We start from the raw sequence: 17,980 nt of genomic DNA, 5'->3' as shown, positions 1-17,980 counted from the left end.
ATTATTAGATACATAAATTTATTTTCAGTCTGGAAGCTCACCAGATATGAATGCTAATATTCAATTATTCAGCATAGTGAAATGGTAAATGCTTAAGTGTATTTGCTAAGAATTAATGATCTGTCTATGCTATATATTCCTTTTGTTACCATTTTTTTAAGAAAACTATTTTTGTTATTGTAAAGTTAATATTTCAGAGCAGAATTTTTAAAATTATTGCACTAAATACAAGCTGTCTACAAATAATGATGCCTCAATGGTTCAATCACTCCATTCAAGAAAATCTTTTGAAAAAGAGTAAGAGCCTTTCTACAGAAGCTTTATGATGGAGTGGAGAGGTATGTCTAGGTAGAGACATGCACAACTCGTGTTATCAAGGTTTAGTAAGTAAGCAGTTATCTGTGCTTCCTTTCAGACTATCAGACTTTTAAATTGCTGCTGAAGGTTTAAAAAATCATGTAGTATCATGTAGCTAACTAGTGCTCTTATCTTTTGGCAATAGTAAAATGTTTCACTTTTGCTTCCAGAAGTCATTTGATAACTTAAATTTGTTACATTTTTTTTTTCTGTAAGCCAATTAAAACAATTTACACTTTTCATATCACAGATCCCAAACTATTCGAAAGGTATGAAAATAAAGATATGTTTGGAAAGGATAGCTGCTGGGGAGACAAAGAGCATTATCCAGTCTGGGAAGCACTTACTCATTTAAGTGAACTGTATCTGTAACTACTAGCATCAGGAGGGCTCTATAAGTATGGAAGTTGTAACTTACACATCTGTGTAAATGCTGACTGGACTATAGCTTCAGCCTAGGGATTTAAACTGGAGCACTAGTGAGGCCTCTCAGTGCAAGTTAGAGGTCAGACTTGCCCAGAAGAAACAGTGGGGCAGCCTTACGTTTGTGGAAAGGAGACATTCTTGCAGTGTCTAAGACAGCAGTGGCACTCAGCACCAGTATTTGTGTAGATCAGAGGGGTTCAGCAACACAAATTTAAAAACTGGCTTAGATGAATCCTAGAAACTGGTTTTCAAGGCTAAAAGTCTTATCAAGTACCCAGTTGCTTCCAGTGAAGCTAGTTTTCATCATGTTTGGAGGTTATTGGAGGTGCTTAATTAAAGAATCCTTGTATTCTGCTCATTTTGATAAAAAATTTCTTCCCTGACTGGCTCCCCAAGTTTATGTTCTCCGCTCACTGGAAGTCCTGGGTGGGGACTTTTCTCTGTAATTGCAACTGGGACTGCAGTTGGTAACAAATTTTGTATTTTTGTATGACTTGACTGTGCACCATTTTTATAGCAGTTTATCCTGTCTTAAAAATAAATTTGTTTATTTACATGGTGTTTAAAAGATACAGGCAACATTTTTCTATGGGTAGTTGTAACATTTAAGTGAGAAATCTATATCATTACAAAGTTCTTAATAAAAACGTGTGCACCATTCTTGAGTGTATATCCAGCATGCAGAGCTTTTCAGTCCTGTCAAAAAGGCATTTCATCCACACACAGGCTTTACAGTGGCCCTTTAAAGCTTTTGAATGTCCTTTGAAGTTCATTTGCAACCAAACTACAAGCTGCCCTCTTCCAGCTCTGTCTTGTGCACAGAGATAAGCAGAAGACAGAATTCTGAAAAAACAACTTTTCAGGACAAATTTAGACTCTGCTTTCTGTTCCTAGTGGGGATAGTGGAGTGGGAGGACATTTTGGCATGTAAATCCCGTACATAAATTTTGGCAGTAGGGGTACTGGGGTCTGCCAGCTGTGATGGATTAAATACTTTTTCTCATTGTTGGTTATTAAAGCCAGTGTATGGTCTGCTTTGTGGGAAGCAGTCTAGACTAAGTAGAGAGTGATGCTGCACTGAGAATAACAATGCAGAGGAGCAGACGAGACAGCTGAAACAGAGAAGTCATCTCCTCAGAAAGTCCATTGAATTGAGTAGTGCTCAAAGACTGGAGATTTAGGCTAGACAGTTTGGATTTAGAAACAATCATTGAGATTACTGCTTCCCAGCATTTGGTTTCGGCATCATAGCCTCTGACCAGCTAGGTTTCAGAGGACAAAAAGCATACCATCCCTCAAATTGTTAATTTTTTTTCCATGTTATTTTTTCTGTTTGGAAGTTGAACAGCACCATGTCATCTTTATTGCTTCTTCCAGTCCTGCAGAATATTTTTTTGTTGTTGTTCTTTTGAGTCTCATTTCCATATTGCTCTCTGAGTAAAGGAGTGGCAAGTGTCAGTGTCAGCTCCCCTTTGTTCCTTGATCTTACCACATTCCCTTTCACCTTCCTGAGGCAATGATTCAGGGTATCACCTGGACTGAATGGGAGGGGGAGTAGGTGCTGAGCTAAAGTCCTGAGGTGAGACTGTTTTGGTTTTTTTTTTTGTGGTATTACTCCATCACTGTGGTTAAAAGTGCAACCAATTACTTCTAGAATTTCATTGCTGCTCCACAGCTAGACTTAACACATCAGATGGCCATCTTCAGCTGTCCAGTAGCTCCCAGCTGCCAGAACCAGGACGGCCTTCTAAATGTGGCCTTAGCTTGGCATAGTAACTAAAGGACTTTCTTCAGTGGGAAATTGTGTCCTGGAAGGGACAACTAGGAGAACTGACAGTGGAAAATGCAGTTAAATGTTGTGGTGGGTTGACCACGGCTGTAACATGCAATGGTACTCTGTTGCTTGCTCAGTCCCTGCAGCATGATGGGAGAAAGCAGTGAAAGGACAAAAAAGCATTGATATAAATGTAGTTCATTAAGCAAAGAAGGGGAAAGAAAAAAGCAAAGGCAATCAGTTACCAGCAGACCAATGCCCAGCCAATCTCCAAGCAGCAACGGCTTCAGAACCACACCCACCCCAGTTTTATTGGTGTTACATTATATAGTGTGAAATGTTTCTTCAGTCTGTTCAGGTCAGCTGTCCTGGCTGTGTGCCCTCTCATCCTTTTGCCCAACCCCAAATGACTGCTGGGGTGGTAGAGTGGGAAACAGAGAAGGCCTTGACCCTGTGCAAGCACTACTCAGCAACAGGTAAAGCTTTGTGTTATCAAAACGGTTTTGGTTGCAGATCTAAAACACAGCACTTTGCAGGTTGCTGAAAAGAAAATTAACTTCATCCAGCCTAACCCAGTATACAGGTCCACTTACCCAACAGTTAATCCAAGACTTGCTCCCTGCATTTCTGTACAGCATCTTCTCAGGGTGGTTACTTCTTTCTGAAAGGGCTTTTTTTTGCAGTAGGCAATTAGCCTGCTTCACAGTGCTCCCTTTCATGGAGGGAGCAGGGGATGTTAGCTCTTACTCTTTCAGCACATAATGGGGATATAAAGCAAAAATGAGCCCTTTCTGTATTAGTGTTCTGGCAATTGAGCAGCCAGTGTTGGAGACAACATACTTAATGTGCCCTCAGGGCATGCACTTTAGTGGTTTGCTCTGAGTGGTTATGACGTATTCTATGAATGTATGTTATAGAGTCAGAATAAAATGCATGTAGCAGACATATATTCATCACCATCTAGTGAGCATTTAGTTCAGAGTGCATATTACATGCTGTATTGAATATGGCACAGTCATCTTAAGAAATAGTCTTAAGATTTGTAAGTAGATACCTAACAGCATTCCTGTTTTTCAAATCATGGCTTGGCCTGTGCAGATACTGTTTACTAAATCTAAATATCACTAGCCCATTGTTTCTTGAACAGCTTGTGTCACATTATCAACACAGAAATCCTATTTCATCTTTGTGAAAAAAACAAAAAACCAACAAAATGACCCTCGTGTTTCCCAACACAAAACCCAAGAGAGTTCTTTGAAGCATTTCTTGCACTCGGCTTCTTTGTTGGGATGATGAAAGTTTACTCTAAATATTTCATTTTCAAATGCTCTTCCAACTATTTCATCTCTGCTGTTATTTCCATCACATAACAAGATTATGGAGACTAGTAAATCTATATTTCTTGTGTTCCATAGCAAATACTGTTCTTGAGGTACTTTTTTCTTTTATATTTAAAGAGATGAGAAAAGAGGTGAAACATGTCTCTTGTGATGTGGGTCATGTATAAAAGGCAAAATTTCTGGTCTGGGATGGAGCTGTGATGAGTCTTGCAATCTGATACAATCAAGCCAAAGCTCCTCAGAGACTAGGATTATGAAAATATTTTTCGGGACAATTGGTAGCACGAATTGATCTGAAAATACCTTTTTGGAGGCTAAACTATGTGGCATTCATTTGACAGACATCTGTTAAAATGGAACTAGCAGAAAACCAGCAAACACCCATCAGATTCTACTCCCCTGTCCTCACTGAGGTCAAGTCATCATATTTGAGTGTGATGAGCAGAATCTGGTGTTAGAAGCATTTGTTACTTTTCAGTAGAAACATGGGACTTGCCTTAGAACCAAAGTTGCAAGAATTCAGAGTAAAAGTACCAGCTCACTTTAACAGAACTAGCCTGATTTTGTTAATGGCCTCTCTAAGTATGTGACTTACAAGTAGATACCTAACAGCATTCCTGTTTTATGCTGGCAGCATAGGGGGCTCCCGTTCCTCAAGTGTACCACCTCTCTTCTCTGGCTTGAGTGGGAATAGGGACACCTTATTTCAGAAAGGTTTGGTGAAATTAGGACTTACTTAGGAAATTAGGAATTAGGACTACTTATGAAACCCAGCAGAAGTTGTGCACTGACTGGAGTTCCCACTATAACCATGTTTTTTAACTCTCAAATACCACATGTGCTCCGTGTTAGTATTAGCTGGATCCCTCCCTGCTGCTCAGACTGAAACGGGAGAGTATCTCATTTGAAAAACAGCGCCACAGACAATTTCATCGTGTCTCCTTGGGGAGTGAGGGAAGAGAAAACAGAAAGATGGTTTTGTTTCTAATGTAGGCTAGAAAGCAGCTGCCAGAAGTTAGGTGGAGCCATGGAGACCAGGTAGAAAATATTCCACAGAATTTTTGCAGTAGTTAAGAAAATTCACATTCCAATTCAGGTATCTCACAGCAACATTTCCTGTGTCCTGCTTTTATTTTACTCTGGAGCTCTTCAGAGCAAAATGAAGGTGGAATCCTATACCTGCAGAAGAGAATTATTTCTATATAATGGATTGTGTTGCTGATTACAGAAACTACCCTAAGGAAAAAGGAAAATCTTCTGAACAGATTTTAAAGGCTTGACAGTACTTGCATTGTCATAGTCCATCAAAGCTTCATCTGGAAATGAATTTTTCATCCTACTTCACTCATACTTCTAACAGGGCAATCAAACCCCTGGACTGGCTTAGTGATTTACATTGAATCAAGATCAACTAACAAGTGCTCCTTTTTCCAGTGGAATGCCACCTCCTTTGAGAATGGGAAAAGTAAATGTGACACTGTTTATTGTTGTCTGGAGAACTTAAAGTATTTTATACTGCAAGCTGTGAATGCAAGAAGATAAAAGAAATTAACAGTGCTGATCTAATCTTAGATTTTCTGTGTAAACTGACGTGCCAGGATACTGATGCAAAACTGTATTTTAGTCTAAGAAATGTATAGATTTTTTAATGTATCAAAATAAAGTTTTCCTTTTAAGTAAGAAAGATATTTCAATGTCTTCCATGCGGTGTGTGTAAGCCCTGCTCTTCTTAACAGTACAATCTCATGTTCCTGAGACGCAAGCCAAATTTTTGCTGAAGTTTTACTTTACTCTGTCCCTGCCCTTTAGCTGAGTAGCTGCAGTAACACTGGACATACTGTTCGGGTTCCAAGAAAAGCATTTTGACGCTAATGTTTTCTGAGATGAGCGTGTGAATGGGGTTTGGTAGACCAAAGTCAGGATATTTTTGCTGCCTTTGTTCTCACTGATCCTCAGTGATCCTCTCACATCTGCTTCTCAGCTTCTCTCCAGCATGTTGGAAATTGCCTCTCTAGGCCAACAGTGTCACCCATCACCATGTTCCTCAGCCTCTCTGATAGGCTACAGGGTGTGCTGAAGGTCAGTCACGTACAGAAGCTGTTGGAAAGTTCTTCACTGTGGAAGGGGAGGTTGTGGTCACACATGCAGACAAGTCCTTGCTCATACCCAGGAAGTAGGACTCTCAGGGCTCATAAGGCTCTCTGGAGCATACTGGCTCATAACCTATGCTTTGCCTTACCAGGACAGCTATGGGGCAATGCACAGTAGGGAGGCATGAAGGAAATCTTGTTATGCATTATCAGCCATTCAAGCTGCATATCACAGCATCTCTTGTGGTACTTCCTTGTTCTTCAAGGGTCCTGTGCACACTCCCCACTGCACAGCTGTTCTAATGAGCTTGAATGTCCAAAGATGAATGGTGAGTAGAAGCAGTAACAGAGGCACATGCAGTCATAAAGATTCCTTCCCCTCTCTATCCCATAGGCACAGCAGATTTCTGCTTTTTGCTGCCATTTTCTTTTTTTACACTAATACACTTAAGCCAAGCTGAACCATGTCTTCTGCTTCTATTACTCTTCACTGCAAACCACTTCAGTACTGCCTTTGCATAAGATGATTTACTTTTTCTGGAAACTACTGCTACTTAGGCTGATGCTGTTGAGGCCGACCAGTCAATACCATCAGGAGGAAAAGGACCGGAGAGCCCATCGGGTAGAACCTCTGCACACAGGCAGGGTCCCATGCTATGAACCCAAAGTGTTCTGCTGCGTGTCAGTGGTCTGCAGTTCCTGTGAAGGTATGTCCCTTTGGCTCGGAGTGTCTATTTCATGGTTTATTAACAGTGAAGCTGCTTGGCTAGGTGGGTTTAGTTGCCTGGAGCAAAAGAGGCTCCAGAGATACCCTTCACCAGTAGAGGTGTTAGGGTCAGGAGGCACAAAACATACATGTTGTAAAAACCCTGTCTGGTTTCCACTGTATTTTGCCTGTGTCAGAACTGCAGAACAGGAGTTGTTTAGCTTTTTTCACCCTCTCTAGCAGTGAGGGACTGAAGCACTGTCTGCAGAGATCGATGCTCTGAAATGAGTTTCATGACTTCCAGGAGAAAAAAAAAAAAAGCAAGCACCTAAAGGTGGGCTGCAGAAGGCTAGGGAGAGAAGCACATGCAGAGAGAACAGAATGGGACATGGAAAGGAAAGGAAGGAAAACTTCAGGTTACTGTGGTGGTGTGTGGAAGAAAACTGCTCTCCGGCTGTGAGCAGGGACCTGGAGACAGAGGACTGGAGCTGCAGATGCAGGATTTTTCCTTCAACCACACAGCAGTTCCCACTGCCAAGACATTCTGCATGCAGTGGGCATGTACCTCCGATTACTTAGCCTTGGGACTCAGTCCCTGGCACTGGCAATTGCAGAACACCACAGGCAAATGCCTCCTCAGATCCCTGCTCCCTGGAAAGCCCTGCTGTCCCACTGGAGATGAAGGACCAGTCTGCTTGCTAGCAGCACAGTACAGGTCCTTGGCCACTGAACAAGCTCTTCTGCGTGGAGAGGATGGGGCCCTCTCTATGCAGCATTTAGTGTGCAGCAAAGGGGATCCTTCTCTGAGCAAGGGAGCCCAGATCCTGTGCTACTGGAGTCTGGCATGGCTCCTTCCCTCCACCGCAGGCCACTAAGGAGCTGACCCAGTTTTAGTCACTGGTATTTAGATGTTTAATGAAGATTAGCTAGTGCCTAGGGAGAGATTATTTAGAATTTCTAATTACTGTTTAAATTAAGAATGTGTGAAATGGATGGAGCTTGCACTCCTGCACACAGAAAACCTAAAAAGGCTGTTTTTCTGACAGATTACTGCAGATTACTGCATAATCTTCATCTAGTGCTTACTCTTGTTTACCTTAGATACACTAAAAATAAAATGGAAGAAAATCCAGCACCAGAGTATATTTTCTGAGACCCTTGCCAGAGCAGTCAAAGCTAGAAATAAAGCCTGTGACAGAAGCTACTGAATTGTAGTATCTCACTACCTCAGCTGACAGTAATCAAGTGGGAGACAAATAAATGGGTGAGCAGGCATTTCACGCTGCAGTCCTCTGAAGAAGAAATCACAAACCTGAACCCTGTGCCCTAGGAAAAGGCTGCCGCAGTCTCAGAAATAGTGATAAGATGTCCCCTGTTTTTACTTACTTTTCTGATAGCTCTTACTTGTATTCTAGTTTTAACTATTAAGTCCTGAACACAAACCTTAGACAAAGAACATTTGCTAGTCATTGGCGATGCCAGATGGAGTAGGGTGGTCTAGCTACTTCTGATTGCAAGGGCCTGCCATGTCCCCCCACCTTTGCTTCCAGGTGAGAAAAGGATGGCTCAAAGATCTGGACACCTGCCTGGGGCCAACACACTGCTGCTCCACCACAGACCTCCTCTGTAGCCTGGGACCTACACTTGCTCTCTTCATGCCTCGCTTTCTTCAAGGAAGGGGATACCATGAAGGCCAAGTACATTAAAGATCAGTCGGCACTCAGATACCGCAGGAGGATGGATGAATGAAATAGGGGCAGGTAAGGCTGTGTGTGAAATTGGGATCTAAAAATACCTCTCTGCAGCTTCAAGAGGCAATGAATTGGGTGGAAGTTGCAACCCATGCAAGGGAGATTATACAGATGTGAACACCTCAGACTCATTCCTCTTCTGAGAGTTAAAATATCTGAAAACTCAATCCTCCACTAGAAAATCATCTCCAGTCCTTTACTGGGTCTTGGTAGTTCGCTGTGCCTGCTTTCTGCAAGAAGAAAAATCCACTTGTTGGAAGGGTGCTGGGTCTCTTTCAAATCTCTCAAAATTGCACTATCCCTAGTGACAACAAGAGACCTAACTTTAGTACCTGGTGTTGAACATTGCTGAATGAAGGAAAAGCATTTCAGAGCATGAGTTTGCTGCCTGTTCTGAAAGGTTGGGTAGGAGGGCTGCGGAGGAGTTCTTCCTTCTTATGGTCACAGAAGCTCTACTGCCTCCAGGCGAGGAGTATCACAGCTTGCTCTTGAAAGCTGTGGTGTTGGATCTGTGCATTATGGGACAACATAAGGACAAGAAAACCTCAGAAGGATCTGTATTGCATTGCAGCAGGAGACCAGCCTGCCAGAAGAGCATGTGAGGTTCATGCTGTTTATGATGAAGATGAAGCTTGACAGCTTTATAAAAATATAATTTTTTCCCCCAAAAGACCAGCATAAGTGCTTGCAGGTCTGAATTTCCCAGAAGATGAACAGCTTGAAAAGCTATTAAGCTTCTGGAAGAAATAATAAGGAATCAAAGCTTGAATGAAGAGTGTAGGAGAACTATACAGTGTGTTCATGGGCCAGGGCCCCCCACTTTCCATAATCACCATCTGAACTTAGTTTAAGAATAGCACATAACAAGGCAAGTAAAAAGCACACATTGAGGTTTTAAGCCACAGGGGCAAATGAACTCTTGTTTGAAATAAGCTAAACATTTGATATGTGGTCACACACTGTGGTGGGGCTCCAGAAGGGCTCCAGCCATGACATGGTGAAGGAACTGGGGGGAAGGAGGGAATGGACTGATGACCTGCCAAGCCAGAGGCAGGACATCAGTTGGGGTAAGTCCCAGCAACGGGGAAACCTTGTTTGGTGTCCAGGCTGCTGTGGGCCAGCCTTCTATTTGCATGTACCTTGTAGCTCTGCCCACGCCCATTAAGGTCCTGCAGATCTTTTCCAGCTACTATTACTGGAGGGATCAGGGTAGAAAAGCAGTAAGTAGGGAAAAGGCAATGGAAAATCTAATCTGGAAAGGGCAGTAAAGTAGCAATGAAGTGCCAGAACTCAGAGACCCTCCTCTGAAGTGGAAAGCCCAGAGGGGATCCAAGAACATTATCTATACCATGCTTACTGGAGGGATGGCAGTGAAGTGTTTCTTTGCAGGGTGAGTATTTGTGCTTGCCTTTACCAATTACAGCTGCTGTAATGAACACAGCTGTTGCTGGAAATAAAAAAAAAAAATTTAAAAAACCCAAAACTAAGTTGCTTTGGCTAGAATTAAGCATTTGCATGGAAGTGTTTGGAAAAGTCCTATGAAGACAAATGAGCTCTTTCTGTCTGATCATCATTGGATTTGCAGCAGAAGGAGATTTTGGAGAGACCCTCCCTTGAGTGTCTTACTTTTGCAAGGGGGAAGAGCTGTCCTTGCTGCTTGTTCTGATACAAAAAATGTTAAGAAGGTCTGGTAATAAATGATGCAGTGTTGCAGGCTAGGACACAGAGCACCTTGGTGTGATAGTGGTAACACATTAGGCATGGGGTACTGAGTATGTCACATATGTCCAGATATCCCTGTGGTGTGCTTGTGCAGGTGGAAGCTGTTAAAACTTACTAGCACTTCACACTGAAGTAGTCTACTCTTTGGAAAAAAAAAAGAGCAGCTGCTCCTGAGTCAAAGGGTTAAAATTTTTTGTATCACAAAACCTAGACAAATACAAAATTTTTGTTTTCACTCTTGCAGATGAGTCCTGCCAACTCATTCAGCCTAAGGGCACAGCTCAGTACCAGGCACAGGCAGCATCATAAGCCTAAACAGCAACAGCTTCATCTGCTATTCTGTTCCTTCCTTTGCAGTCACAATAATAAAATCCAGGGGGAATTAAAAGTATCCTGGCTGCAGAGCCCATCATCCAACCATTGTAATATGACTGTGAAATACAGAGCCACAGACTAGCAGGCACAATTAGCTAATAAGACCGGTGCTCCATCATAACCCCATTTTAAACAGGCTGCTGATAGAGTAATTTTGACACCAAAATAGCATCACAGGAAATGCATATTCACTGAAACTCATTGTGCGTTCTATTAAGCAACACTACAAAGAAGCCAGCAAATGATTTTCACTGGGGGCTGTCAGCAGGAGCAATTTCTCTGCTCAGACCCGTGCTGATGAGAAAATTTTCCATGTCCCCTTCCCCCAAGCAGAGCCAGAAGGGCATGGTTACACATGCCAGCTGTGAAGGTTTTAGGCTGCCCACAGCTTCCCTCACAGACCTCAGCTGGGAGAAGCACCATGGCTGTTCAGCAGCACATTGGCTCTGCCATATCCTCCATAAATAACTCAGCTCAGCTCAACTCAGTGTGCATTGAGCCATATTTATTCCTGTGGGGCACTAGGCCTGTTCTTACCCCTACACATGAAGATCAGGAAACCAAACCAGCCATGCTCGACTGTTTGAGTCAGCTCCTAGAAAATGGAGGACCAGCAGCTCAGAGCCCGTTAGGGAATGTAATTTAATGCTCTTTAATGCCCCGACAATGTACAACTGCTTCCCACAGCATGCATGGATGCACAGCACTCCCTGGGTTTGGAAGCTCCCCAGCAATGGTGCTCTCTGTCACAGTCCTAACTGGAAACAATGCAGCTCTCTGAAAGGAAAAGGCAACATTTTTTTCTGCTCTAGTTTCTCCTGTAAGAACAAACTGCTCTCTTTTGTATCTAATCTAGGTTTTTAACAAACCAGCAAAGGGCAGTTCATCTTATTAGAGCCCACGACATGAAATCTTTCACCACAAAAATAATCCTAGTGCAATGAAGTCTCCAGTCTTCAAAGGCACCTCTTGGGCCAGCTCCAGCCCTGAAAAGCCTTATTCTGAGATGAAATGTGGTGCTGCAGCTGGGTGGTATGGCTTCCAGTGACCCTTCCTGAGATCTATTCTCTCAGTGCCCCCCGCCTCTGCCTTCTGAGCCTGCCCGCAGGGTGGACTCACAACGTGCCAGGATTGCTGTGAGCTTTGCCAGCCTCTTGCCTAAAGGACTGTTGCCAGCTTGATGACTTTCTGACAGATGTCAACCCTGTGTGCCCCACTTCTCTCCTCCTCCAAGGCAGGGCTGATTTGTATCAGCATTTGTCCCCCCCACAGCCTGCGATGCACACACCTGACATGATTTTTTTCTGGACACAGCCAGCCTATGAGTGCTGCCAGAGGTGTGAACAGATGAGAAGCTCACCTCCTGACTGGCCCAGTCCAGAGCCAGAAGACTGTGCACAAAGCACTGGCATTGACAGTACTTGACCTCCCCCAGCTCCTGTCCTTTCCTCCTCCTTATCAGACTGCAACCCAAGGTGATGCACCAGAGGTTATTGCTCTCTGGGAGGTAGCAGAAAATTAGCATTTGGGGCAAAGGTGATCTGCTGCCTCCGAGTTTCAGTTACAGAGAGTGTAGGACAGGATTATAACACCCTTTCATGCTCCCCAGCTTCTTCTCCTTAAGGAGATTTATGGCTCATCAAGCCCAAAAAGTGCTGTGGTTTTTTTCCTGCTGCGAATCTTCTTTTGCTGTGCAGCCAGAATTCACTGCAAGATCTGAGAAGTTAAAGGGTCAGATCCTTCATCCATTACTGCTCCCTGAAGTGGTCACACAAATATATGCAACACTGCCTTCACAGAAGTGCAGAAATGTGACTTCTAACCCTTTTATGACTGTCTTTTTGTCCTTGAGGATCACATCCCTGAATCACCTTTCTTACCTCACCTCAATTGCTGCAGTCCTATTTTTTTCTATTCTTTGAACAGACAGTTGATCTTCATGCCGCACATAAAACTCACCCTGTGCTTTTGCTGTCCACATGCTCAGCCACTTCCCTTCCACTTGTTTACCTTACACTGCTTGTCTTCACCTACCCAAACATCACCCAGCTGTGCCTCTGTTCAGCTCTGCTGTTCTCTGTGATTTTCCAAAACCAAACCTTTGGACCCAGCCTTGAGCTCTATGTATAATCTATACCTCTCCCCCACCCAGGCCTTGCCTCCATGATATTTCTCTCCTCTTCCAGCTCTCCTGGAACCTGAGGTGTCCCACAGTCATGTTTATGCTCTGACTCTTGCTTCTGTCATCTGGGACAAAGTTCCCCATATTTCCCTCTCTCTCTCTCTCTCTCGGTTCTTTTTCAAGCTAGATGTCAAATTTTTTGTCTCACAGTTTAAACATCCTCAAGGAAAGAAAATGGAAGCTGTGTGCATTCTGCAGCACTGGCTTGCCCTAGTAACTTCAGTGAAGGTAGGCAAATGGACAACAGCTTCCAATCTCTGTCCTGCCTTTTACAGGATCAGTCAATGGCTGTGTATTTCTGCTGCTATTTTAAACTTTGATCACCTTGCTTTGTACCTAATGCTAGCAACAAGACACAGATGTATTGCTACCTCCTTGCATGTCCATCCTGCAGTTCCTCTCTCTGTGTAGGTGGGTCGCTGTGTAGTGCTTGGTAAACCAGGGGTCTGACTCCAATATAAAATGTTATGCTGGAATTTCAACTGCCCTTGGCTCTGTCTGCCCCCCACTTACTTGCACTACAAGCAGAGTGGAGAGCAGATATGCACAATCAGGTATTTTTAACCATGTCACCCTAAAATTATTTGAACAGGGACCCAAAGGACTTATGCATGGTGTGTTCTAGTTCATTCAAGTACCATTTAAGTGGAATTGCTAGTTGCAGGGTCCCTCGTTGGCACAGGCAACAAGCCCGTAGATACAATCTGTCTACATTTCACTCACAGATAGAATAGATAGATTCAGATCTAAAAAACCTAAAGCTTTGTTTTAGAATGTGTTTTGTCTTGGATTCACTTACAATTTAAACACTGATTTGTTTGAAGTGCTCACTTTGAGAAGACATGAGGAAGTTAGGCACTCCACACTGGCTCCAGTAACATGGGGAGACTCACACTGGTTTCTGCAGGATTTCGCTGCACTTTTCAAATGAAAACCAAGACGTGCCCTAAATGCTTTCAGCACATGGCACTTTTTAATTAAAATTTATTTCAGTTAGTGACCTTAGCAGAGCATAGTGCCACGTGTTGTTACCTGCTTGTCCTCTGGGAGCCCACAGCTGGCAGGTGGCACACCCTGACGACCCTGGGCACACAGACCTACATGCAGGCTCTTCTAGTGGCGGGTGTGCCCCTGCAGCCATCACATGGTGTCCTCTTCTGCATGGACCCTCAGCATCCCCAGGTGGGTGAGGGCTGTGGAGCTCAGGGACAGAGAGGTGCCTGCAGGAGCAGGCACTGAGGGAGACTGGGGCATGGTGGGGACAGGAAGTGCAGTGCTGGGTGCTGCTGATACCCAGGTCTGGGGTGCTTGTGGGGGTGTGGCAGAAGCCCTGAGACAACACAGGTCACAGCAAAGTCAGAAAAAATGCTTGCAAATTTGCAACCTCCATCACTTTGCCTTCTCTCTGCTCTTCAAATCTTTTACAAAATACTTCAAATGTCCCCAACAACTTTAGTAAAACTCTACTTGCCTGAGCAAAACTGCAACTACTTAAAAAGAGGACGTGGCCCCAGGAGGATTCAGTAAAAAATGCTATAAATTATAAATGCTTGTCAGTGATCAGCAAGCTGCCTGTTTGACCAGCTGGCCAGAAAATGGCAGGCTTTTCAAGTCAGGCACGTCCAAATTGCAATAGCAGCAGTCACCTGTTCCTGTGAAGGAAGGTGTACACTGTACACAGATGCTTTCTTGAGCACTATGACAGTCTGATTTCCATTTCAGGTCTCTGGCAACAGCTGCACCCTCTAGAGGAGCATGCTGTGGAGCTTCTTCACTGGTCAGGGTGACCACCTTGGGCATGGGAAATCTCCAACTAATTGCAGCATGGTTCATTCTCCCCCACAGAACAGGCAAACACCGTGGGGAAGTGGAAGAGGACTGGCTAATCTTTCTTTACTAGAAAGTGCTGATGATGTTCGGCTGCAGTCATAGCTGGCTGTCCTAGGGAGGAAGATGTGGGGCTGTCACCAGCTGCTCCTCAGGCTTTCAGACCACCCACAGCTCCCAAAAGGAGAGCCAGGATTGCTCTTGAAAGAAGTAAGATGAAGGTGTCTTTACAAACAGACTGTGTGAATCTGCTTGTCGACAGGGCCAGGGATTTGTAGATAAGTAAGTAACAGGCGAAATTATCAGTTTCAGAAAATACTACTAATTGACATGGACTGCTGCTCAGCCAAGGTCGTGCTAAATTCCTGAACTTAGAGAAGAAGAACAAAGACTTAATAGAATATGAATATCATTTAATATACAAAAAGGGGGTTGTATCTTAAGAGAGGCATACAGTACACGGATCAGGGAGTCCATACCTTGCAAGTACCTTAGCCAATGGGGAAAGGAAGAGGGTGATGCTGCTGGGAAATTAGGAAAAAAGGAGGCTGCATCCTCCAACAATTTGAGACACCCCAGGGCGAAATGCCCCATGGCCTCTCTCTTTGTTCATGAATAAAGTTACAGGAATCCTCTGTCTCCTTTTTGGACATAAACCTCTGGTGACATGATTTTTTCTGCACACTGTCCATGTCACAGCCTCCAGCTCCGTTGTGCCCAGGCTACGGTCTCTGTGTGCACAAAAGCTTCCTCCTCTGCAAAGTTTTCCGGTGCCAGCACCCCTGTTCAATGTTAACTGGAGGGTAAAAATGGCAGGTCATGGACTATGATTGGTGCTACAGCAATCCTTCTAGGCACTGATCACAGGCAGGTAACCCACTGCTCTCCTCCAGACAGGCAGACTGACGAAGACACAGTGCCATCAGCTGGGAATTTGCAGAGTCCGGGCCACTTTCCTGCCAAAAGGCAGGGGCTTCATTTTGGTGACTACAAGCTTTTTGTGGCAGACAACAGTGCATGCAGAGCATATGCCTGTCATAGGTGAGGTGGGCAAGCCAGTCTGCAGCACAAAAGCAGGATTAGAAGGTGTTGAGTAGGGCAGCACTAATTCTTGCTAAGAAGCAGATTTAGGGAGCCTTTTGTCCTTCATTCCACACCTTGCCATCCATCAGCACTTACTTGCTACATGAAGGCAGGCATGGCAGCAGCAGTGCCACTGGCACTAGCAGCAGTGTGCCATGGGGACAAAAGCCTTTGCCTGCAATTTGATTTGGGAACATTTTATAATGAAAGGGGAGGTGCAGGCAGCAAGCTGGATGGACATTATTCCTTAAGCTTTAACAGCTGGGGGACTGCAACTGACTCTGCAGCCCAGCAGAGTGCATACAGCCTTGAAAACCTAATTAATTATGCTCCTTCTCTTCCACACTGAAACTGGTCTTTCCAGTTGTGCTGGAGTATGCCAACATATCTCTCCCTGGAGGTGAGAGCTCATATTTCCTTCTCCCCACTAAAAATAATAGGCAACAGCAGAGCCTTTTCACAGGTGTGCTTGCTGTAATGCCACACGAAAAACCTCCCTTTTTCTGCTCTTTCTCTTGCTGCTGCCTCTGATCCTCCCCGGTTTATCTCTTCACTCTGCCTGTCTTCTTTCTGCTCCTGGATGGCTGCAGGGCTTCTCAAAATCTGGTTTTAAAATATGAAGTGACTTTTGGACTGTGTGGCTCTGGGCCATGCCTTCATAGGCAGTGGCTGAGGAAATGCACTTATCCACTGCTTTTTGACATGGTCAAAGCTTATTCCTATAGACACTTTGGCATGAGAGGAGCAACTTCAGAAACTGACAAAATGATGTGGTTCGAAGACCTCAGCCTTCATCTTCATAGAGGGATGGCTCCTGAGCAATATACTTGTTTTTCACATAATGCACCTTCTGTTTCTTTCCAGCAGTTCTCATGAATTCCCTTGAGTCTGCTTTATTTGAGGGGTGTATAGGGGTTTATCCTACTTATATTGATATATCTTGTGTTCTGAAGAATTCCCTCTGTCAGAGACGGGGAAGGAGCAGGAGGTGCATGGGTGGGGCAGAGAATTAAATTCACAGTAGTTAAATGAAATTAAAGGCCAAATTCTAGTCAGCTGGGTCCTTTTGAAACTTACCTCTCCCAACAGAAACAGTCAGTATCAGGGGAACAAAATTCACAGCAGGGCAGTGTCCCAACGATGGCACAAGCCTGGTGATGCGTTTTAGTACCAGCACCGTGCTGAAGGCTGCTGTAACACCGTGAAGCTGCACTACAGCCCAGTGGCTGTTTGTAGCTGGATTTCTGTCAAACGCCATCATTATGAAATTACTATTTCCTTTCAACACTGCGGTGTTGGAATTCGTTTGTTTGTTTTTTTAAATTTTTTTTACTTTATTTTTAGAACTTGGATTAGTGAGCTCTGTGATAAAGCAAAGTAAACACGTATACACAATACTCAGCCATAGAATGGCTGGGGTTGGAAGGGACCTCAAAGATCACACGGCAGGACAGTACAGCCTCACGTGTGATTGCAGTTGTTGCGATCCCACATGACACCCAGGGTATGGGGACAGGCTCCCCACTGCGGGACACCCCGAACTTGAACCCGCCGCCCCAGCGCAGCGCACTCGCGGCCCGCCCCCGCGTTGGCTGCCAGCTCCCACTGCGCATTCCCAGCGGGCATCCTGGACGAAGGAGGGCTTGTGCCGCCGGCGGGAGCCTGCATCCCCGTGCTGCTCCGGGGGAAGGGCGGACCTGCCCGTCTGTCCCAAAATGTGGAGTGTATCAAGATTGCCTTAAGTGAGGATGTGCTTCGGTGTAAGATCTTTGTATGCTTTCAAGCCTAATCAGCAAGAAAGGAGACGTAATCAGTGGAACAGGGAGCGGCTAGCATCGTCTAGTTCAGGACATCCGGGAACTAACAAGCTGTGCGGATGTAGTAAATCAAGATGTTAATGTTACATACATTGATAACTTGGCAATACACTCAAGCTCCATGTATCCTATAGCTGAACTATGTGCATTATGATACTTGAAATCACGCCTGTAGATAAAAAAATCCCTGACCAGGTGAAACCCCTTCCCCTGAGCATGCGTAGAAATTATCTGGGGTGTATTAAGGTATGGAAATTTCCGACTAATCGTGATAGCGGAGCTGTACTTGAGAAGTCACTGACTCCTAACTTGTGCGTGTAAATAATGTAGCGGCAAGGCCGGCACGGGGCGCTCCGTCTCTGGAATACCACGGAGCTCGCGCAGCTCTGAAATAAACAACCAATGCCTCTCCTGAGTGTGTAATTATTGGCTTGTGGCGAGGAATCCGATTTTGTGGAGAGCGCTCCCGCGGCTGGGGGCGCTGCCAGGGGCTCCGCCGGCACCTTCGGCGGTGCGGGGGCCAAGGGGCA

The 17,980-nt window shown here is 44.5% G+C and overlaps 1 protein-coding gene across 3 annotated transcripts in view; it reads left to right on the top strand.

Moving 5' to 3' along the window:
• SLC44A1 (solute carrier family 44 member 1) overlaps nucleotides 1–17,862 on the top strand; it is a 67,961-nt gene extending 50,099 nt beyond the window's left edge. The window contains exons 15-17 of one of the 3 annotated variants that reach the window (XR_001863686.1): nucleotides 6,546–6,694; nucleotides 8,244–8,453; nucleotides 12,874–17,862. Coding sequence is in view for 2 of the 3 variants with exons in the window: in XM_017739353.1 (XP_017594842.1) it covers nucleotides 6,546–6,647 (102 nt within the window). In the remaining variant the exon portion in view is untranslated. Of the gene's footprint in view, nucleotides 1–6,093; nucleotides 6,327–6,545; nucleotides 6,695–8,243 lie in introns of those variants that run through there. The other 2 variants (XM_017739353.1, XM_017739356.1) reach the window with 2 other exon arrangements.
• Nucleotides 17,863–17,980: the final 118 nt, after the last annotated feature.

The sequence above is a fragment of the Corvus brachyrhynchos genome, unplaced genomic scaffold (assembly GCF_000691975.1).
Source record: "Corvus brachyrhynchos isolate BGI_N302 unplaced genomic scaffold, ASM69197v1 scaffold547, whole genome shotgun sequence".
Taxonomy (NCBI): Eukaryota; Metazoa; Chordata; class Aves; order Passeriformes; family Corvidae; genus Corvus; species Corvus brachyrhynchos.
Note: the sequence above shows the minus strand (reverse complement) of the source record. Positions and strands in the feature narration are given on the sequence as shown.